Source organism: Anguilla anguilla, chromosome 1 (assembly GCF_013347855.1).
Source record: "Anguilla anguilla isolate fAngAng1 chromosome 1, fAngAng1.pri, whole genome shotgun sequence".
NCBI lineage: Eukaryota > Metazoa > Chordata > Actinopteri > Anguilliformes > Anguillidae > Anguilla > Anguilla anguilla.
This window is the reverse complement of record NC_049201.1, coordinates 85,706,076-85,729,125: the sequence shown is the minus strand read 5'-3', so window position 1 is coordinate 85,729,125 and position 23,050 is coordinate 85,706,076. Positions and strand designations below refer to the sequence as shown.

The window sequence follows — 23,050 nt, the reverse complement described above, 5'->3', positions numbered from 1 at the left end:
ACTTTTAGTGTTTGTAAGGTTTGTAAGGCATTTTGATAGGCTTATCTGCAGGTAGGAATCCTCTTCATTGTTTTGCTAAGCTAGAACTGGAAAACTTGATAGTGGAGAATAGGAGCAGACGCATATGTCTAAGTAGGCGTTGCATATGAGAAAATAACAACAGTGTGAGAGAAATTAGAATGAAATGATGAAATTGCGTAGTTGAAACAATATGTTTTTAGCAGAATGGGCATGTAGGTGAAGGTTGACATGATCACAGACTATAGTGTGAAGTGAATGAAGTGACAATGAGCGAGCAGAGTGTCCTTATCAAATGGTATATATAACAGTCGCTATAACATATTAGCCGTTGAAGTGGAAGGTTAAGTAATGTGTAAACTATATTGCACTGATGTGCTTTTCTCATGTTCAATATTAGTAGTTTAATTATGAGTGAGTCATGATTTTAAATGTAATGTTTTAATGGGGAGTTGCAGAACGTACATACATAGTAATTGTTTGTATGTGGCTAGATAGAGAACAGGGCGAGGTAACATGAATGTAGAAATGTGGCATTTACTGATAAGAAGGTTTTGTACGGTAGCCAAGTGAAGAAATATAGTTAGCAAAATGGCACAGTGGTGAACTTGTGTAACTTTTTAATAAAAGGAATACATTTGCCGTCATGAAATGCATATGGGTGGCCGTGAGTGAGTTTTGGTAAAGCAAATATAAGCGTAAAAAAACGTTAGTGTAAAAGAGGAAATTGTCTGCCTGAGGGCGAGGCAAGATTCAATCCTTCAGCTGGAGGTTTACCAGTCTGTGACTTTGTTAGTGCAGCACCGTGACATAGCTATGCAATGCGTGAAATATCATTAGGAAACCTGTCTGTGGTTTTAAAGAAGAACACAGGCCAGTAAGGACAGAAGAGCTCCCGTTGAATCCATATGGCTTTGCAATATTGTAGCCGGTTAATAACTGAACGTGCAGACGGTACGTCATAATGCAGTGTATACGTTCTGGGAACGGCGGGTAGATATGGTGCAAAAGCAATAATTGAGAAGAAGTAGAGGGTAAAAGCAGGTTATAGAAACATGTTCCTAGCTGGGTTTGAACCTAAAACCCTATGTTCCCAAGACGGTAACATTGCCCACTAGGGCACAGACAGGCTACCTGTTCAAACTGGAAATGTTTCAGAGTAAAAAGGTATGGGTATTTTGTGTGTGTATGCAAGTTTTTGATTGGGTCGTGTAGGTGAAGATTTGGCTGGTGTCGGTAAAATGTCCAATGGGGAGACATGTTGTTAGTGGGATAGGCGGCAGGAAAAATAAGAATGAGAAGAAGAAGAAGAAGGAGAAAACGCAAAATCCCCTTAGTTTGGGGCTTTATTGTGTGGACATGTGAAGTTGTTTATGAAATCTGTCCGTTGAAATGGGATCAGAATGTATAGAATTTAATGTTTTTAAGGGCTGAGTGTCTGTGGCTGTTGTGGTTATTTCTGTGGGGAACCCTGAAAAGTGCCAAACTCTCGGTGCTGTATAGGTATGGGGCATGCCCCCGCCAAGGCGTAACTTGGCGTAACAATGAGAAAAAACGCTAGCTAACGCTACCGACCTCGCAAACCGTCTCTCGAATGCAATGCTACCTTGTTACAACGTAGCTAACTAAAGGCAAGTTCAGATCAATGATTCGCAACAAGACTGGATGCAACTTGCAAAATTCCAAGACGTCCCGATTGTAAACGTTCTAAAACTGCACTTGGCGATTTGACAAGGTGGGTCTTTTGAGACCCCAGGCAAAGGCTTCAGACGCAACTAACCAGTTCACACCGCTGCAATTTTCTCCAACATTCTAAAACCGTTTCGTCTCGTTGCGAATCATTGATCTGAACTGGCCTTAACGTTACCGTTATTTACACTGCCATCAAGTTCATCAATATATTATAATGATCGGAATAAAGCCGTCTTTACACAGAGCATTAACCCCGGGGTATAGGTGGAGGTATAGGTATTTCTGTGTAAAGATGTCAAGCCGGAAAAAAAACTAAATAAAAAAAATGCGGCAGTATGGATTAGCGTTGATGCCCTTTTTTGATGAAATCTCCTTTGTTTTTGTTTTATTCTTCTTGTCCTGATTGCTAATTTAACACCCAGCATCTCGAACAGTTTAGCTAGCAAAACCAAAAACACCAGGGGTAACATTTTGCAAGGCAGTTGTTTCAAAAATATCACACAACAATCATTCACGAGAAAGACTATGTTTATTGTGCACGAGATACATAATTGCACGAGCCACAGCGAATCCCGCGGATTCTTCTCTGTGTAAGTTTAAAGATGTTCATACCGGGCAAAAGGTAGATAAAGAACGTCTGTGGAAATTGATCATCACTAATTCTACCCCAGGTCTGCTACAGCATTATAACCCGGCTCGGCGTTGTAAAGACAGCTTAAGTTAGCCTAATGTTAGACAATGAATGAGTACGTACATAACGTTACTTTTATAACAACCATTTTTTATTCAGTAAATAGTACCTAAGTGTTACAGTTACCGTGGCCCAGTTGCCAACTGACTGACGTCACACAGGCGACACTGTTTGGAAGTTGGGAAGTTAGGTCCAAAAACACGCCGGCAATTACCGTTTCTCGCCATTGGTACCGCCAGAGAGAACGAAACGGAAATCTTCGAGATCGTAACTTTAAACCCGTTAATCTTTGTATTTTCAGTTGTCTTGGTATTTTCACCACTGATCTGCAAACCAAACACCACAAATTCGACCTATGCCCTACTGACTATTTTGGCAAGCAGTTCCTGAGTTGTCGACTAGCACCGAACGATCGAAAGTGAAACCAACCTCACACGGTTTCTCCTTTCGCTCTGATAATCCAGTGCGTGTTGAACCCAGAAGAGGAACACAGTATCCGAGCCTGCCTGATTGAGAAAAAAAGTCAACTAATGGTAAGAGATGCAATTTTGTTCTATTCGTGTCCCTGCTCTTCTTTTTTTGTTTTACCAGCAACATGTAGGCTGATTTCAAATGGCATGCAATTCGTGAACTTTCCGGAATCATTCAATTGACAAAGCGAAAGCGAAATGGACCGGAGTTAAATGAAATCCCGAGTAGTGTAGGCAAATTTGACGAAATATATGTATATTATAACCATTTATTTATTTATTTAACCCGTTTTAAGTCCCTGGCACACTGAGTCCTTCCGCAATATCTTGGGTGTTGATTCCTCAGTAACATTTGTCTGCGCATTTCAAGCTGTAGTCTGATCAAATCAGAACCGTGCAATGTATTCGCACACAGATATGGAAAGTGACAGCTGTCTCATTACATTGCAAGCGTTTAGCAACCGAGGTGAAGTTGGTTTCAAGTTGGATATTCAATTTCCCAGACTCTGACAGCCAGTTTCCCTGACTCTACCCTACTTCAACCCGGGGTTCAGAGCCGCTATGCAACGGTCTTCACAACCAGCCGCTTAAGTCAATGAAAATGGTTAGGGACCGTCAGCAAATTACAGATTACAAATGTCAAAAGTCAATACCTCTTCAACCACATGAACTATAAACGTCAAAACAATTTTAAACTATTCAACATGTGTAAATGAATGTTGCACAGCCATTGGTTTATTCATAATAGTGTTTGGATATTTTAAACAAATTTAGTTTGGGATTTTAACTTTCAATTTCAATAGCTCCTAGACAAAAGGACCTAGGAACTTCAAACCACTTTTAAATTGAACGTAATTCAGTTCACAACTGAATTATGCACAATTCCTTAATGTGTACAAATTGGCTATGTGACACAGCCTACCACGTTATTACAGAAAACTGTCTTTCCTCATGTGTCCACAGGAGGGAAGCATGTTTCTGGTAAAAAATGATCAATTAGGTTGACCAACCTTTGTGAAGGCAGTTACGCAGTTAAACACTCACCTACTTCCTTTGCCTTGAAATAGATGTTGATTTAATGTATAAATAAATCCAATCGGACCCTGTGAGACTCCAGGAGCAGAGTTTGTTACCACTCCATTTTAAATTAAATTTTGGTATTTTGCGCAGTGGTGGCAAAATGGCAGCAATCCTGAGTCCTAAATTGCCTGGGGTCAGCTCACTGACCAGTATTCTTTGAATATTCAGAGGTCGACTGTACGTATCCCAAATGTCCCCCTTGTCGCTACCCTGTATTTCTCCTTCTGTGCGTGTCTGTGCAGAGCATCATGTCCCAGGGCACAGTTTCAATGCGTGAGCCGGTCTGTCTGATTGAGAACGACAAGGACGGGACCCTGCGCGTCCTGCCACAGGCTGTGGAGATCCTGAAACAGATCGATCAGCTTGTGGTCGTTGTGGCAGTAGTGGGTCTGTACCGCACTGGGAAGTCATACTTGATGAACAGGCTGGCGGGGAAGAGAAACGGTGAGGCTGTCATTCCCCGTCAGAAACAATAACACCATAACACATTTTCCCATCCGTCGCATTTCTACGTAACTAGCGCATGCAAATTAATTTCCATCTGAGACCACAGTAATCTTTCGAGTAATGGAAAAGAAAGTACCCCAAAATGTCATAAACGGGATAGAAAAGAGCCAAAAAAAGAAGGAAATAATAATAATAATAATAATAATAATAATAGTTATAGTTTACTGGTTTAGCACTGAACTTGGTCCTGTCCTTTCTACCACTTAAGGATTTGCCCTCGGATCCACCATACAGTCAAAGACGAAGGGCATATGGATGTGGTGCGTCCCTCACCCCAAAAAACCGAAACACACCCTGGTGTTGCTGGACACGGAAGGTTTGGGGGATGTGGAGAAGGTGGGGGTATTCAATGTTTTCTCTCTCCAACATGAACAGGCAGGCACAAAAATACGACCCGTTCTTTGAATAAACATTAAATTTGCTGTGTCCGCCTACCCATGAGCGATCGGTGTCCTTTCGCATGGAGAGCCGTATTTATTTTCTGCAGTTTCCTCAAAACAGATATGAATATGGGAACAACTTGTTAAGTCAGTTTTTCTTTGTCGTTACATGATAACAGACACATGCTTAATCTCCCACCTTTGGTCCTTGTGACTCATATTCACAGCTTACATTGTCACCCCGGATTACATAACATAACATTACATTAGACTGCATTATCCATGTAAGACTGCATTATCCATGTAAGACTGCATTATCCGTGCTGAGTGAACGTAATGCAGTGTTCGCGTAATCAGGTAATGGGGCCTCCCATCTCCTTCCAGCTCACAGGGGTCACGGGGTCTGATGCGGGGAAATCTTCCATTTTTGTTGTATACCCAGGGAGATACGAAGAACGACAACTGGGTCTTCTCTCTGGCGGTCCTCCTGAGCAGCACGCTGGTGTACAACAGCATCGGGACCATCGACAATGACGCTCTGCAGCGGCTTCAGTATCCTGTACTGGGGCCACTTCCCCTTTAGCTGCCCTCTCTGTGGCCACCCGACTACTGTGATTATATAGCAAAAAAAAAAAACGATGAGTACAAGAAATTACATCATTAATGGAATTCATAATAATAGTTTTATAGAGTTTACACTTTTGGGGCATTTGGTAGATCATTTTAGCCACAGTGACTTACAAAAGGAACATTTAATATTATAAGTAGGCAATGTTACATTGAAATCAGAGCCATTGTCCAAAAATTATCCATTATGTTTATCCATTAACTGTTTTCATGCGGCACTTTTGAAGTTCTTATTCAAATTTTAAATTTCTGTGATACGTATTAAGTATTGTATTTTCAAAACACGTTCCGAATTATATATTTAACATATAGTATTATTTTTAATATCTTAATTCTGCTTCTTAATTTGGAATGCATAGCTTTGCATGGGTACCCCTGTTGTTGGTTTTTCTTCCTTGTGCTACTGACCAGGGGTGGACAGTAACGAAGTACATTTACTTGAGTACTGTACTTAAGTACATTTTTTGAGTATCTGTACTTTACTTGAGTATTTATTTTTTTGGAAACTTTTGACTTTTACTCCACTACATTTGAAAGATAACTATTGTACTTTTGACTCCACTACATTTCTATGAAGGTTGTCGTTACTCGTAACATTAAAAACCTTAATTTGGAATGCATAGCTTTGCATGGGTGCCCCTGTTGTTGGTTTTTCTTGTACTACTGACCCTCCAGCTATGTGACGGAACTGACGGAGCACATCAAGGTGAAATCACGGGCAGGGGACGAGGACGAGTCCACGGAGTTTATGCGCTTCTTCCCCTCCTTCGTGTGGGCCGTGCGAGACTTCACCTTGGAGCTGGTGCATGATGGGAAGCAGATAACAGCTGACCAATACCTGGAAAAGGCTCTCACGCTGAAAACTGGTGAGGCACTGAAAATTTGTGTTCAGACGGCAGTTCGAACGTACATACACACGCAGTATGTATGCAGCATACTAGGTTATTCATTTCCTAGTTTTCATCTAAAAACTGTTGTCCTTCTGTTGGGAGGAAATTGCAACATAAGGTACTTGAGATATAGAATACTGCGGATGAGTCCTATTTTTTAAGGTCTTCAGTGGTTTAGTCACCTCATTTGAGAATTATTAAGAAAAGACATTTTATCACTTTGGTTCAAATAACTATAGTCCAGCACCGACAGCTGACCACAAGGTGAACAGCCAAGCAACCAGCCTAGCAACCAGCCAAGCAACCAGATGAGCAACCAGCCCAGCAACCAGCCTAGCAGCCAATAGAGACTGGGTCCTGATCAGATATGGTCTGCAGTAAGCTCAGAGCCTTTGATGCTGGACCAGTCAGCAGTGTGATATATCCTTCCCATTGATACCACTGGTCTGTGAGAGACTAACCTGACAGACAGTGCGTTCCACATTTCAGACGCTTTGGTCAAGTTAGCGCTAGTTTGCTGAGGCCCGGAGACCGGGAAGGGGCGTGACATCGCTGCTCGCTCGCCGCCGCATCGGGGCGGGCGAGATGGCGGCCTCTCGCTGGGAGGGCCCGGTTTAAACCGGGTGTGGGTCCCGCCCAGTCGCTGCGTTGCCTGCCGATTGGGCGCCCTTAATCGGGCGTGCCCTCCGTTGGCTTCCTGTAGAGCACAGCCCACTTTGATTACTGCTGCTGAGACGTTGTGAGGCAGAGGCTCCATGAAGGAGCTGGGAAAGTCAGCGGTCGGATGGAGGAGGATGTTTTTAGACACCGCCTCACAAAGGGGCACTCACTCGTAGGTCTTAACGGTTTAACGAAGTACAGGCAACCAATGAGAGCTGTTCCCGCCCGGTTGTGACCAGCAGTCAGTCAAAAATCTACAAACAGGTGCATATTCCATGTGGTGTCAGACCTCGGTCATATAGTTATTTTTAATACTATATAATATGGTTATAGAAATCTGTAAATTTCCTACAGATTTCTTACAGTGTCGTATTGTATATTTTCACCAATATTTAGAACAAAATTTTTAAATATGATTTGTACATTTAGATTAGTGATGTGCTTCATTGAACATTCTGTGGGAGTATTTTCAAATTTTCCAGCATTTAAAGGGTTTAAAGGATCTTAAATACATCTTTGATCTGGCTTATATATGTATTGTAACAGTGCAGGTAAATGGCAGAAAATTCCAGTTTTATAACAAAAGACACAGATTTGCAGGTTTGTCAGAAAGTAGCCTAATAAACTACAAAAGAAAACTGATAGGTTTTTATTTGTACTTTTTAGCTTTCATACTGATTTGTCTTTGAAAACCAGGCCATGGGAAGCAAACCGTGCAGTACAACTTGCCACGGGACTGCCTCCGGAACTACTTCCCCACCCGGAAGTGCTTTGTGTTCGACCGCCCCGCCAGTGCAGAGAAGATGAAGCGCATGGATGAGCTAAGCGACGAAGACTTGGAGCCCTCCTTCGTGGAGCAAGCCGGGCACTTCTGTAATCACATCATGAGCGAAACCAAAACCAAAACCATGAAAGGGGGCTATAGTATGACTGGCAGAAGTGAGTACCGACCCACCACCTGTTATCATGCACTTATTCTTCAGGGAGGTGTTGCAACTTGCAGTGTATAACTTCCTAAAATCATAAAAATAGATTAAAAAAAAGGTTGTGGTTTTTCTTTTTTGGGATCTCAGAATGTTCCGTGATAGTCCATGATTGTTTGAGGTGTGGACCTTGTAAATTCCTTATAAATTCAGTTTGCTTCATCCTTAATGTGATTAAGGAAAAGCATTTACCTGTTAGAATGCCATATAAGCTCTGCATTCAGCCATCGCGGAAATGAAATGGTGTTGTTATCAGGTGAAGGCTGAAGGATGATGAATCAGAGGCCACTCTCTGTCCTCTGTGCTAAGACTTTAATAATAGCGTACGGTTCATGCCAGGAATCATACATCACTGTGTGTAAAAATAATAAACAGTCTCATCACTGTGTCTTGCAGTGCTGGGGAACCTTACAAAGATGTATGTGGACGCTATCTGCAGTGGCCAGATCCCCTGCCTGGAAAATGCAGTTGTGGCTCTGGCCCAGATAGAGAACTCCAACGCAGTAGCTGCGGCTGTGAAGTCCTACAAGGAAGAGATGGCCAGTTGGGTTGTCTTCCCAACTGAAACACAGGAGGAGCTGTCGGATATACACGGCGCAGTCGAGAAAAATGCTGTCAAGATCTTCATGGACCTCTGCTTCAAGGATGAGGATCAGAAATACCAACTTGAGCTAATGGTAGAGGAATGCAGTCGGTCCCTACAATTCCCCATCAATCAAACTGCACTCTTCATTTTATTGTGTAACGGGCACACATTGTGGCTCAGGACTGAGGTGCATTGTGGGTAGACAGCATTTGGGCCATAACCTGTGTGTCATCCTCATCTGCCTCCTTCTCCCCTTTATTGTAGAATCAGCTGCAGACAGAGTATGAAGCAGTCTGCGAGAAGAATGTTGTTGAATCGAAGAAGGCTTGCGAGTCCATCATCCGGCAAACATTTGAGCCTCTGGAGAGAAATATTGCATCTGGAGAATACATGTCAGCTGGAGGATACCAGCAGTACCGCAAGGAGTTACAAAACTGCATCAAAAATTACGATTCAGCAGCGGGAAAAGGAATAAAGGTACAGTACACTGGACACGGTAAAACCAGGCAGCCCAGGCACTTTAACTGGATTGGGCTGGATACTTTTAAGGGAATGTTCTCTCTGTTCTCATGAGTGCTGCATACATGATATGAGTTGCTGGGTTACAGAATGAGGAAAGTCTAAAGGAATACCTGGCCAAGACAGAATCTATTGGACAAGCCATAATGACTGCTGACCAATCTCTCACTGATGCTCAACGGAAGGAACAAGGTGATGTCACGAAGGATCCATGCACTGGGCTGTCCCTGTAGCATTCTAAATACTTCCCTGTGGCACAACATCCTTTTGCAGCATACAACAGATATTACTATGGGCTAAGCAGATGCCTGACTCTTGTATTCCTTCAGTCTTCAGTTTTTTTTTAAATTACAAGAAGCTCTTGAAAATGTATGCCTCAGAAGATGCATCAAGATGGGCCATTTCAGCATCAATGGAAGGGAGAAAGAACTACATGCTTCCCTTACAAAAGTTAACAGTACAGAGTTTTGCAGTTTGTTAGTCCATAGTAGTATCTGTTGACATACTCAGAGGATCTAAAGAAGGGATGGAAATGCTTGATTCTACAGACCCACCAGATACTCATCTATGTACTGACAATGTACTGACACTCATAACCAGTACTGAATGCATCACATTAAAAAAAAAAAAAAAATTAGCATTAAAATACATATATGGCAAAGACCACTCACCCAAAGCACATTACTCATCTTGTGATGAAATAATATTTAATTTGACTGCAAAATGGTTTAACATTGATTACCAAAAAGATCAATATTATTCTACATATTTATCAATTATGGCCGGCCTGGTCCTGGAAAGCCTCACGGTCTGCTGGTTTTTGTTTTTACCTTTAAATGAATAGCCATTTCACACCACAATGGGTGATTCTTCTGTGTGATCAACTGCTATAATCAGATCTATGGCCTTGTCTTGTGTATATTGGTTCAGTTGACTCCTGATTAATCATTGTTCAGCTGACACAGCCTTGCTTCCTCCTTTCAGAAAATCTGGCTAGAATTGAGGCCATTGAGAGAGAGAGTCGTGCTTCTGAGGAGCAGAGGAAGATCGCGGAGAAGCAGCTGATGGACCAGGAGCGAACCTTCCAAGAGAACATGAAGCAGCTGGAGAAGAAGATGGAGGAGGACAGGAAGAATGCCGCAGTGGAGTTCAATACGGTCATGAACAGCAAGCTGCAGGTAGTTTCTGTGGGCATTTGCACTCAACAAGCTCGTAGACCTGTGGCCCGCTCCTTAGTCAGAGACGCCCCGTAGGTTTCAAAAGTGATATTGTTGCCTCGAAATTAATACTTCATTTAAAGATAAGATCTGAGGGGAGGGCTCCAAAGGCCACCCTAGTAACCATATTGGCCCCGGTCTGATCTGAAGTACCCTCTGGTCCAGGTTCCTGGAGAACCACGGAGTGTTCTGGTTTTTCGTCATTCAACATTAAATTGGTTGCTGATTGTAAGGTGAAGACAAAACCCAGCCAGACTAGTTTCTCTCTAGGACCAGGGTTCGCTGCCCCTGAGTTAGAGGTTACATTTTCTTCAGACGGTGGGAGCGGGCCTGTGATAGAGCGCTAAATTGTGCTTAGCTCACTGAACAGTGTGCTTTAAAGGTTGACGGCCTGCTGAACGTGTCCCACATCTCCATGCCGTGGCATGCTGTTCCCACCAGTGGCCTAGCGACAGCGTAATGGCTTCCGTGGCATGCTGTTCCCACCAGTGGCCTAGCGACAGCGTAATGGCTTCCGTGGCATGCTGTTCCCACCAGTGGCCTAGCGACAGCGTAATGGCTTCCGTGGCATGCTGTTCCCACCAGTGGCCTAGCGACAGCGTAATGGCTTCCGTGGCATGCTGTTCCCACCAGTGGCCTAGCGACAGCGTAATGGCTTCCGTGGCATGCTGTTCCCACCAGTGGCCTAGCGACAGCGTAATGGCTTCCGTGGCATGCTGTTCCCACCAGTGGCCTAGCGACAGCGTAATAGCTTCCGTGGCATGCTGTTCCCACCAGTGGCCTAGCGACAGCGTAATGGCTTCCGTGGCATGCTGATCCCACCAGTGGCCTAGCGACAGCGTAATGGCTTCCGTGGCATGCTGTTCCCAACAGTGGCCTAGCGACAGCGTAATGGCTTCCGTGGCATGCTGTTCCCACCAGTGGCCTAGCGACAGCGTAATGGCTTCCGTGGCATGCTGATCCCACCAGTGGCCTAGCGACAGCGTAATGGCTTCCGTGTTGTGCACTCATGGCGGTTTATTGAGGAGGGACAACAGGTTACTTGCAAGACATGGGAACTGATACCTGGTCTTCTACTTACGCACAGAGAGCAATGGCACTGCATTGCGCATATGCTAAAGGCTGGGGCAGTTATCCAGGTAAAAGGCTGGGGCAGTTATCCAGGTAAAAGGCTGGGGTAGTTATCCAGGTAAAAGGCTGGGGTACTTATCCAGGTAAAAGTCTGGGGCAGATATCGAGGTAAAAGGCTGGGGCAGTTATCCAGGTAAAAGGCTGGGGCAGATATCCAGGTAAAAGGCTAGGGCAGATATCCAGGTAAAAGGCTGGGGCAGTTATCCAGGTAAAAGGCTGGGGCAGATATCCAGGTAAAAGGCTAGGGCAGATATCCAGGTAAAAGGCTGGGGCAGATATCCAGGTAAAAGGCTGGGGCAGATATCCAGGTAAAAGGCTAGGGCAGATATCCAGGTAAAAGGCTGAGGCAGTTATCCAGGTAAAAGGCTGGGGCAGATATCCAGGTAAAAGGCTGGGGCAGTTATCCAGGTAAAAGGCTGGGGCAGTTATCCAGGTAAAAGGCTGGGGCAGTTATCCAGGTAAAAGGCTGGGGCAGATATCCAGGTAAAAGGCTGGGGCAGATATTCAGGTAAAAGGCTGGGGCAGATATCCAGGTAAAAGGCTGGGGCAGATATCCAGGTAAATGGCTGGGGCAGTTATCCAGGTAAAAGGCTGGGGCAGATATCCAGGTAAAAGGCTGGGGTACTTATCCAGGTAGAATGTCCCGCAGCTGTAGGGAGGAGCGCAATCGGGAGAAGAAATGGCTGCCGTCATAGAAGCCAGAGAGGAACTAAATAACTTATCATGGAGTACCTTGTTGACAATAGATAGAACTACATGTAGTAAAATCCCCAAATTTTACTTCAGCTCTTACCGAGTTCATATATCCCGTAGGGAACCACGTGTGCTCTGTTAGAGTTGATACAACACTGAACATTTTACTGAGCACGATCAGTGACTGGAGGATGCTTTCTGGCTCTTCCTATTGGACGTAGTCAGGCAGCCCGGAAGCAAAACTGGAAAAAGTATCCGCCAATCACAGTCAGCGTTTTCTTCTGCATCTTATTACCAGCATGCGCCTTGCTTGGTGGAGCTCTGGTTTCTATGCAAAAGGTGATAACAACATTCTATCACTATTTTATTACACCTGGAACACTGCTCTTCTTAGCCACGTCATAACATACCGTTATATAACATACTGATGAGAACAGGCCATTCAGCCCAACAATGCTCACCATTTTCCTAACTAAATTGTACCTAGTTCTCTGATTAACCAACAGGCTAGATAGTATCTAATATCATATCAAGTCTGGTCTTGAAAACCCCCAGAGTTTCTGCCTCTACTACATGACCTGGCAAGCTATTCCACAAATTGACTGCGCCACACTCCAAAACTCTTCCTAATGTCTGTGTGGAACTTACCTTTTGCTAATTTCCACTTATGTCCCCTCGTTCTACTAACAGAACTCCTGAAGAATCTCTCGTGGTTCATTTTGTTAATCCCCGTTATGAATGTAAAGGCCTCAATCAAATCCTTCCTGTCAGGTATGATTGCTGCACTATGAGTAGAAAATCCAGCTGATTTATTCAACTTGTTCCCTATGTCCCAATGCAGGGCCAAAACAGCATGAACTCAAATTGCGCTGCTTGGCGTCTCTGATTTTCAAAGTTACGGTTTTTGAGCGTGTTTTTTGCTTGTTGTTTTTGTTGTTTCAGGAACAGCAGGCTCTTTTAAAGCAAGGCTTTGACGAGAGAGCAAAGCTCATGCAGGAGGAAATTAACTCCCTCAAGAGGGAGAAGGATGAAAATGAGTCCCCTTCTTTTTTTTCTAACATTCTGGATACCGTGGGACAAGCTGCCACCATGTTTTTGCCAGGGATCATCCCAAAGGTAGCAGGGATGGGCATCTCAGCTTTTTCACGCCTGTTTAGAAAATAGGCCGAAGACATGCAGCAGTCGACAATGTCACCGTTCTAACAAAATGTGCCCAAAACCTTGTTTGAACGCCTCTCTTGCCTCAGCAATACAGCTGAATTCATTTTTGCTCTTGACTGGACATTATCAGCACTTAGCATTAGCTTGTCTCGAAAAATTATATAAGTACAGTGCTGTGAAAAGCAGAATCTTATTCTGATACCACACCTCATTTTAAGACCAACACGCCCATGGCCGCAAGTACATTTGCTGTTTAAACAACGTGGGAAAATGACAACTGCGTTGGTCTGAAACTAGCAAAGACACTTGCGTTGCGCTTGGCGCCGCTTTGGGCCAGGTGTAAGATAGAGCCCAATGTGTGTAACCTCTTGGAGCAGCAACAGTATCATTGATTTTTTTTTGGGCTAGACAAACACAATGGCCAGGATTCAATCTACATCGGTCCTTAACTTTGTGCTATACAAATAAAGTTTGATTGATTGAGAAAATGACTAGTTTATCAAAACCTTTGTGACAGCTATGTTTGTCTATTGTGTATGTCAGAGCATTTCATGTTTTTGAAATGAAAAATGAAAAGAGACAATCCTCTCGGTACTCTTAAAGCAACATGATTTAATACACACTGATTTATTACACAGTTAACATGAGAGAGCCATGGACACAAACGACACACACACATTTTACAGTTAGTATTGCAAAGCAGTCACTGCAGCGGTCAAAACCACACTGAGGCCTTAGTATTCAGCCAAAGTATTACTCGAAACCTCTCTGTAAGCAAGCTATACACCGCACAGTACTTCGTCACCACACAGCAAAAACATTCAGTGTTCAATCAACTCCGGCAAAATCGATTCTGCTCTCTACACTGGTAACACGTTTCTTTTTTAATATGCAGGGTTGTGTGAACATACTCCCTGTTATACAGAGTGCAGACCGGGGAGCACAATCTAGTGAGTATTATTACATTCATTTCTAAGTGCAACATACAAACTCCTATAGCTGCATATGTTTTAAGCCAAACAACTGATATTCGGCCTAGCACACAGACAATGCAAACGTGCACACATGTATACTGTAATTAAATCCAGGGGTGGCAATGTAGTATAATGGTTAGGAAGGTGGGATTATATACCATGGAGGTTGCAGGTTTGATTCTGTAGTAAGACTCTGGTGCTCTACTTTTCAGTGAGGTGCTTATTCTGAATTCATCCAGGACATGCCCACCTGGATACTAGGCACAGAAACAATTTTTTTTTGTTTTTTTGGAATGTAACTTGAAAAAACTGTAAATTGCTCTGGATAACATACTTCTACTAACTGTATAAATGCAGTTATGGATTTAGTTAGCAATTCAACGCAACCTTAGATCCAGTATGATGTGGCAGTGTTTTTTTTTCAGCTTAAAAAGCCAGTGTGCATGTATCTGCATGGTAATTGGCAAATTCTTCAGTCCACTTTAAGCTTTTACAACTATCAGAGATAGCTGCAGGCAAACTGCACTTACATGATTGAAACAGATCCACCTGCCCGGTCCATTCTGTTTCCAATTATGATCGAATACTGGCCGTTTTCTGCACTGGCGTGGTTAGGATTAGACACGGTTAGACAGTGCTTTTGCAGGGCTTGCCATCCCGGAGAGTAAACCACAAATCCACATTTTATTTTGTTCTAAATTCATTCAGCTTCTTATTACAAGCACTTTGGATGTATAAATCATAAAAAAGAGGTCTGTAAAACATCTATATCAACTGCAGGTTTGACTTAATGGTTTATTCAGTCTCACTCTGAAATTGAACTGTCTGTTGCAAATTCAATACCAAAATAATTTTTTGATGTTTATCAAATTAAACTCATCTGTGGGCCCAGGCTATTTTTTCACTATTAGACAATTATCAGTGAAAAGGTAATGTGGCCAGAATCTCTGGTCTTCATTTAATCTCTCCCATTGTCTACCTGAGCCATAGATAAAATAATGTTGTAGTACAAAAAAAAAGAGATGGGTCAGCATGAGTTATTGCAATATTTGGACAGTCAGGTTACACAAAATAGGATGTAGATACAGAAGAGATGGCCCTCTCAGGTGACTTTCTGGCTCTCTCAGGTGACTTTCTGGCCTGCTCAGAGACAGGTGACTTTCTGGCTCTCTCAGGTGACTTTCTGGCCCGCTCAGGTGACTTTCTGGCCCGCTCAGGTGACTTTCTGGCCCGCTCAGAGACAGGTGACTTTCTGGCCCGCTCAGACAGGTGACTTTCGTCAGTATTGGGAGTGTGAGCTCTTTCACAGTGGGAAAGCGGACACCATGGAATAATGCACATTTCATACAATTAAATGTGTTTTTTGTTTTTTACAATTAATCATTTTTTTCACTTTTTGTCGTTTATTGACAGTACATTGGTTCTGTTGAAATGAGTGGAGGACATGGACCTGGGGGACTGTCATCCTCAAGCAGTTAATTTTTGTTTGGAATTGTCTGAATATTCAAATATCTACAGACGAGAACAGGCCATTCAGCCCACCGTGACTCACCTTCTGAGAATATCTGAATGACAAGACGAAGGTCGGGTTACCAGAGGTGTGTTACCTGCTACTGACTGTGACGGTCTGAGAACTACAGTCTTTGCGGCCCATGCACTTGTCCACACTTGTCTGAAAAGCAGCCTACTTTGAAAGGAACTAACTGTTCCCAGTTTCCACATAGTGAGGGCAAGTATTCAAATCCCCTGGTGAATATTTAAAAGTGCTATTATTGTGAAAGACAGCCAAAAAAAAAAAAAAGAGACAGCATCTGTGTCATCAGGGCTTTATTGGTGCAGAACTCGATACTGTATACCAGCGTTTCCCTACCGGTGTGCCGTCAGGTGTGCCGTGTGAAAAATCCTTTACATTTTTAAAAAATGTTTTAATGGGGCTGCAGGGTGTTTATTTTTGTATGCTTTTGAGAGTGGTGTGCCATGAGATTCTGTAAATTTGGAAAGTGTGCCACGGAAGGAAAAAGATTGGGAAACTGTATACTACAGGAACACCATCCTGTCCTTCTTTGGGGTAGAAAATCTAATTTTAAAAACTAATTTTAAAAAAAGGGCACCCAGCCCACAAACACTAGTGGCCACTGGCAGTCCACCACCAGAGCCGCTGTTTACCCGCCAGTGTTCAGCCAATTGGCAGTGAAGCGTGGAGGCCCAAGTCTGGCCCTCAAATCAAAATCCAGCCCTGGTTTTCTTTTCTCCCATGTAATTAACCGAACAATTAAGAACAATTAATTGCTGGTGATTGGCTGTCTTCACACCTGACTTCCAGGCAAAGGGAGGGGTGGAAAACCAGCAGTTTTCAGCCCTCAAGGGCCCTGTTCAGACCTGGCATTAAAATGCGTCTCGGGTGATCCGATCACAAGTGGACAGCGCTAACTACAGGTGTGAACGCACCCAGGACGCATTGATGACGCATTGAGGACTCATTGAGATCCGACCACTCAGACCACATTCGGAGGTGGTCTGGGTTGCATATGGCCACATTATTTTAGCAGTGTGTACACGAGTGCGTCCTGGGCCACACTGAAGGACCGCCTAGTCAACTGACGTCCTCTGCGTAAGCGGAAGTACGTTCTCATTCGCACGCCAATGGCGTCATATTAAAGTGCGAAACAACAAGAAGAAGCCACACTGAACGACGTGAAATGTTGTTTTTAACCAGCACATTTGGTCTTTGCAAACGGAAATGATGTACGTGTTTATTTGCATATTGAGCGGGGAAGTGAGATCCGATCACAAGTGGTCACTCGAGACACACGTGGAGGCTACGCATTCTGATGCCGGGTGTGAACTGACATCCGTCTCGACTGAATCTAGACACAATCTAGATGTATCTGGATACAAAGTACAGGTCTGAACAGGGCCAAGGACTGTGATTTGAGTAACAGGACACTACAGCAATCTGTCGGTGAACAGTGGAGGCGAGACAGAACAGGTTGCAATCAGCTGTGAGAGAAATGCAAGACAGAGGGCGGCTGGCAGAGCGCTGGAGTGCCGATGTGGAAAACACTGGCTGGTAGACAGTGGTCTGATGAGTGTTTGCCTGCAAGGCAGCTATGGCAGGTAGACAGGGGTCTGATGAGTGTTTGCCTGCAAGGCAGCTATGGCTGGTAGACAGTGGTCTGATGAGTGTTTGCCTGCAAGGCAGCTATGGCTGGTAGACAGTGGTCTGATGAGTGTTTGCCTGCAAGGCAGCTATGGCTGGTAGACAGGGGTCTGATGAGTGTTTGCCTGCAAGGCAGCTATGGCTGGTAGACAGTGGTCTGATGAGTGTTTGCCTGCAAGGCAGCTATGGCGTGTAGACAGGGGTCTGATGAGTGTTTGCCTGCAAGGCAGCTATGGCGTGTAGACAGGGGTCTGATGAGTGTTTGCCTGCAAGGCAGCTATGGCGGGTAGACAGGGGTCTGATGAGTGTTTGCCTGCAAGGCAGCTACAATATAAGGCAGTGTTCCATCATTCCAGGTCCTTGACTAATAAAAAACTTAATAAAAAATTTAAAAAAATGTAATAATGATCTTTAAAAAAAAAAAAACAGTAAGACTTCTATTCTCTAATGCCAAACCACCGGTTCTGCCGGCCAGTCGTTTGGCGTACAGAAACATAATTCACTAAACACTGAAGGGGAGAAATGCAAGGCCCCAGGGTGCTGATGGGACACGGGTGTGTCATTCAGGCAAAGACCTGAAACACCAGCAGGGGAAACGCCATCAGAGGAATGAGGGGAACGCCGTGCCCGTCGCCCCCGGCACCGTTACACAGGTTACCTTCGCAGCAGAACACCTCCCCCCGCAGAACCGGTCCCACCACGTCCGAGATGTTCACGCCCTGCCTGCACACGCTCCGGGTGGCGCATCCCTTGCTCACCATGATGTTTCCCGCCACCCGCTCTGGGGAAAAAGAGAGGGAAAGAGGAAAAGAGGGGTGTCGGCCGATTAAAATGGTGGCAAGCCTGTAGCGCGGGATGCCCAGTCCTCGACTGGACGTAAAATAATGTGCAGCGAAAGGGTCAGCTCTTCACTGAAGGGAAGAAAGAGATCCAGATGCAAGTGAAGAGGCAGTACATTTCAAAGACTGTGTAATCAGAATTATCAGAATTATCATTATTATTATTATTATTATTAATAATAATAATTTGATGCCCAACATGGGGCTGAGCACCTCCAATTCTCAACCCAATATGGAAGGGCCAATCACCTGCGACCACGGCAGCGTTCATGCCCGCGAACCCCACTGCGCATTCAGGGTTCTCCTCCGACACACGTGGTGTCACCAGACGCTTCTTTACACGCCGCAGACTTCAGCCGAGCTCGCACAGAGCGGAGTCGGAGGAGGACCTTTCATGCGCAGCTTTCCGCATGCAGTCCACGGGCACCCGATTGACCAGCAGGGGGTGCCAGGTCGCACCGAATGCAGATCTGTAGCTGACTGAACCCTCGGCAATATCCCGGGCGATAAAACTGGCAATTGCACGTCACCCTAAGGAGCCACAAGCCATAGTCGGCACTGGCACATTACAGGCATTTAGCAGACGCTCTTATCCACAGCAACTTACACAACTTTTTTACACAGCATTTATTTACATTGTATCCAATTATACAGCTGGATATATATACTGACGCAATGCAGGTGAAGTACCTTGCTCGAGGTGGCAATGGCAGTGTGTGTGCTACTGGGGAATCGAACCTGCAACCTCTAGGTTACAAGACCAACACCTTGCTGCCCGTTATACTACACTGGCACCGTCCAGATTTGATCTGAGTCAGTGCGGCTCAACAAGTGAGCCATCCAGCAGCGCCTATCCGAATTCTGTACTATACATACATACAGAACCATAGAAAACAAATACTATGACATTAAGCTTATATTATTTGGTCGCAATTTTAAATGAGTTCTCTACCCGAAAGAAAGAGAAGTGGTTATGCTCCCCAAACACACTGCTGTGATAGGTTAATACGTAAATAATATTAACCTATCAGCAGTGTGTTTGTTTTGGTGGACTGCCAATCAGAATGAACCCATTATTGATTAGACATGCTGGTCCAGCTCTCATCTTACAAGCATATGATTTATAGAAATTACATCCTTTGCATTAAAAGGAAATTTTATTATTTTCCTGCTTTTAAATTTGGGATAAGTATACATGGTATCTTGACTGCACAGTGTCTCTAAGCAAATAAACAATTGCAAATTACCTTTAAAATTATGTTTTGGTTTTTTTTTTAAACCATGTAAACCACAAAGCTCTAGCGCTGGTAAACCAATCACACCTGAAACATCCAAAGTGGAATAGCTTTCTTTTACACGCAATACATTCAGAATACCGCAGGATAATGATTTAAGGTCACATTCAGGTCAGGTGTCTTGCTCACGGGTGGCTCAATGGCAGTGTCCCACTTGGGAATGGAGTCTGCAACCCCCCCCCCCCCCCTCCTCACCAACGACTTTGATGCACATGACCTCCTCTCCACGGCAGTGGACGGTCTTATCGCACAGCCACGGCACCGCGATGCAGCCCACACACTCCCGATCGTTCTGGCTGGCCTCCGGGCTTATTGCGGGCCCTGCATGGGCAGAGAGCACACGTTTTTGGCATTCAGCAAAACGCTCTTATCCAGAGTGACTTGTACAATTTACACAGCATCCGTTTATGCAGCCGGATATTGACTGAAGCGTTTCAGACAGAAGTGGCTGAAGGGTACAGGAGGGTACTACTCCACCCGGCAATTTCAGCTACAAGCTCAGCTTGCCAAGCATTGTAATACACTGCTGCTGTGCGTGAGTGTGTGTGTGTGTGTGTGAGTGTGTACACACACACACATATATAGACACACATGCGTTTTCCACTTTTGTGGGACATTACAGCTTACCTTCAGCTTGGTCACACCCAGTTCTTATCTTCCAGGCAGCATGTTTGAAGTTAAAGGACAATTCCGTATTGCAAAAACCAGCATCGGCACATGATCTGGTAACCTTCTTGGTGACATGCTTCTCTTTATTGTAATCAACTGAAAGTTAAAAAAAAAATACATTAAAAAAATCACAAACTCGTTTGGGGAAGATAGTGTATTTCTCAATGGCCAATTTGTACTGTCAAGAAGTTGTTTTCTTTTATTTTTAAAAGATGCCTCAATCAAAGCACTGTCAGTCTCATGCCCCATACAGTACTCACTCTCAGTAAGTTCAGATGCTGCTGACACACACTTCTGTCCAGCCGCGCATGCATTTACTACACCATCGCAACCAGTCCAGCCGTCAGCCTGGCACTCCGTGCAATTTAAGGCATTCCCGCCTAAAAGAACAGAACAAAGGTCATTTCAAATCTGGGTCACGGTAAAAGCAGGACATAGTGAAGTAAGCATTTGTTGTCTTCTGTCGTAAAGATGGTAATATCAATATAATATCAATTGCAGGCATTTAGCAGATCCTCTTACCCATAGCAACTTACACAACATTTTACATTGTATCCATTTATACAGCAACATAAAACTGCCATTTATGTCTTATACAAATATTATTATCGTGACACATTGCCCCTAAAACAATAGGCAGCCTATTTCGTGACGACCTAATTTACCTAATGAAACACGCAATTAAAATTCGGTCAAAATAAACAGGTAGCATAAATGTATGGGTGTGCCGCTCAACTACTCCATAGCAGGACAACTCCGTCGGTAGGATATAATGTCAGAAGACCTGAAAAACGGACTGGTTGTCAGACTGAAACCTAACCCCCGCCCCCAGCACATCAGGTGCTATCACCAATTTCTTGTTTTAACTTCTACGACAATATGCGTCAGTATAGGTTGGAGTAGGGAAAACAGGGCGGCTACTCCTCCGTCAACATACATCGCAAACATCGCTTCCAGACAGTCGAGACGAGACACGACCCGACCACTACGTCGTCAAGAAAAACAAACTCACTGAGCATCATTTTGTTCCCGATCTTTCGCCGCTCACTTCCTGCTTTGTTATTGCGGACGTGGGTGGATATTTGAATGAATAACGACTGCTAAACGCAAATATTCCGTAATCGAGTAAAATATGAACTGGACAAAAACGTGCAGCTACAGAAACCACGCCTCATTCACCTTGATCGTTAGGCATAATGACCTTGGCTGTAGGATACCAAGTCGCTTGATGTACCCTATCAGAATAAAAATTACGCAGACATCTAAAATGACCTGTTGAACAATACAATAAAGTTTTCGTCGTAACAGGCTTAATTACTGTATGGAAAAATAGTTTATTAAATATTTTATTCCACAATAAAGCACACCTATTTAGCGATTCCCTCCACCGAATTACATTATTGTCTTTAATAGTGAGATTCTGGCCTATGCTGATACGCTTGGCTAGAAAGTTGCTATTGCCTATGTGGAGACTTGCCTATACATTTGTTTTCATCACGACAAATACGGAACTCTAAAATATCAAAACACGGTCAGAACGAAGAAAAGTTAGCTGTATTTCCACGCGGAGCATAAATGCATTTTCCTACAGCCTACAGCGCGCAAAGACCACCTAGCAAGCTAAATAATAATAAAATGGCCTATCTAAAAATCTTTAAAAAAATAAAAATAAAAAAACAAAGCGATTTGATGTTATCATCACATTGCAGTCATTTAGATTTCATTCTCGGTTCTAGAGGACACCGTTTTACAGAAGTTTTCGTTATTCCGTTATTACAATAATGTAGCTATTGGCGCTGCAGTTATGCTACATTGCATTTTATAACAACAGCAGTGTAGGAAAAAGAAAAAAGAAAAAACGCAAACCAATAAAAACTACAGCAATATGCTGGGTCACAGGAGCATATAAATAGGAAAATAGAATACTCGCACACTGGCTTGATGCTCCAAAAATGTGTGTGTTATGCAATGTACACGTTTAACGCGTCGACCGCATTGCTGTTCGGGGTGAAGACCAGTGTAGTCGAAACGTTAACCGTGCTTATGGCTTAACAAATACAGTTATTTTATGGAGCATCAAGTCTTCTCCTTCCCTACATTGTAACAATAGAAAACCAAGTCTTACCAGCTATAAATACCGCACAAAGGGATACAGTCAACGCCCAAAACATGTTGCTCTGCAAAGCAGCGTGTACTCAGTTTAGTGTGAGATGCACTACTGGTAAGTGCCTAGGTGGAAGGGGTTTCTCTGCTTTTCCATGGCAAGCCCTTAGCAGGAAATGGGAAGGAACTGATGCCCTTGTGACGACGAACTGAACAGTCTCACGTTGTTAATGCCCAGGAAGCAATGAAATAATCACAATAAAGTGGTTACTATCTAGTGACATCAATCAAAGGACGAGTTGTTGAATACCTTTAAATGCATCCTCACAAATCTTTTTTAAATTTTTATTTTTTATTTTTTTACAGCAGGTGTTTTTTAGGTGTTGTAGCCTATGTGTGCATCGCATAGACTGCTTGTTCCAACTCAGAGGCTTCAATGAGAAGCTGAGCAGAACGTGATCCCCGTTCATTGAGCTGAGTCCAGCACAAATTCGCCAATAAAGGGAACGTAACACACTGTTAAAAAGTTCCCATTAGGGGTTGAATCGTTTAGTGGCAGCTGGCGGGCGCCAGTGGCGGTTTTAGCAGAAGCTGGCGGAGTGGTATCTTTTAGTGGCACCTGGTGGACTCCAGTGGCTGCTGCAACGACAACAACGGTCGCATTTCTGGCAACCGCCATTCAAGTTTCCTTATTGGCCCGCCTGT

The 23,050-nt window shown here is 43.8% G+C and overlaps 2 protein-coding genes across 3 annotated transcripts; one reads left to right on the top strand and one right to left on the bottom strand.

The window, feature by feature from the left end:
• The first annotated feature begins 2,508 nt into the window (after window positions 1-2,508).
• On the top strand, window positions 2,509-13,788 carry LOC118235558 (guanylate-binding protein 1-like). Its single transcript, XM_035433013.1, has 11 exons — window positions 2,509-2,934; window positions 4,194-4,395; window positions 4,667-4,794; window positions 5,281-5,390; window positions 6,141-6,331; window positions 7,712-7,954; window positions 8,395-8,675; window positions 8,849-9,061; window positions 9,193-9,295; window positions 10,088-10,281; window positions 13,087-13,788. The coding sequence occupies exons 1-11, from the start codon at window positions 2,932-2,934 to the stop codon at window positions 13,306-13,308; spliced, it is 1,890 nt and encodes a 629-aa protein (XP_035288904.1). The 5' UTR covers window positions 2,509-2,931; the 3' UTR covers window positions 13,309-13,788.
• Window positions 13,789-13,902: 114 nt separating this feature from the next.
• LOC118235926 lies at window positions 13,903-22,546 on the bottom strand. Of its 2 annotated transcripts, none has more exons than XM_035433823.1 (5): window positions 22,368-22,546; window positions 20,503-20,622; window positions 20,201-20,338; window positions 19,769-19,894; window positions 13,903-18,220 (listed from the first exon to the last, which is right to left on the bottom strand). In XM_035433823.1, exons 1-5 carry the CDS (start codon window positions 22,411-22,413, stop codon window positions 18,003-18,005), a joined length of 648 nt encoding a protein of 215 aa, XP_035289714.1. In that variant the 5' UTR covers window positions 22,414-22,546; the 3' UTR covers window positions 13,903-18,002. The 2 variants fall into 2 exon arrangements, with proteins under 2 accessions (XP_035289714.1, XP_035289723.1); XM_035433832.1 differs by lacking the exon at window positions 22,368-22,546 and adding an exon at window positions 21,255-22,093.
• Between the last annotated feature and the right edge of the window lie 504 nt (window positions 22,547-23,050).

Excerpts from the sequence above, each read along its gene's own strand:
- LOC118235558 (XM_035433013.1), top strand. Across the intron at positions 5,391-6,140 it reads GACGCTCTGCAGCGGCTTCA|CTATGTGACGGAACTGACGG; the intron begins GTATCCTGTACT and ends CTGACCCTCCAG. Across the intron at positions 7,955-8,394 it reads CTATAGTATGACTGGCAGAA|TGCTGGGGAACCTTACAAAG; the intron begins GTGAGTACCGAC and ends TGTGTCTTGCAG.
- LOC118235926 (XM_035433823.1), bottom strand. The coding sequence starts at position 22,413 with ATGTTTTGGGCGTTGACTGTATCCCTTTGTGCGGTATTTATAGCTG. Across the intron at positions 20,339-20,502 it reads AGCATCTGAACTTACTGAGA|TTGATTACAATAAAGAGAAG; the intron begins GTGAGTACTGTA and ends TTTAACTTTCAG. Across the intron at positions 19,895-20,200 it reads TGGGTGTGACCAAGCTGAAG|GGCCCGCAATAAGCCCGGAG; the intron begins GTAAGCTGTAAT and ends CTGCCCATGCAG.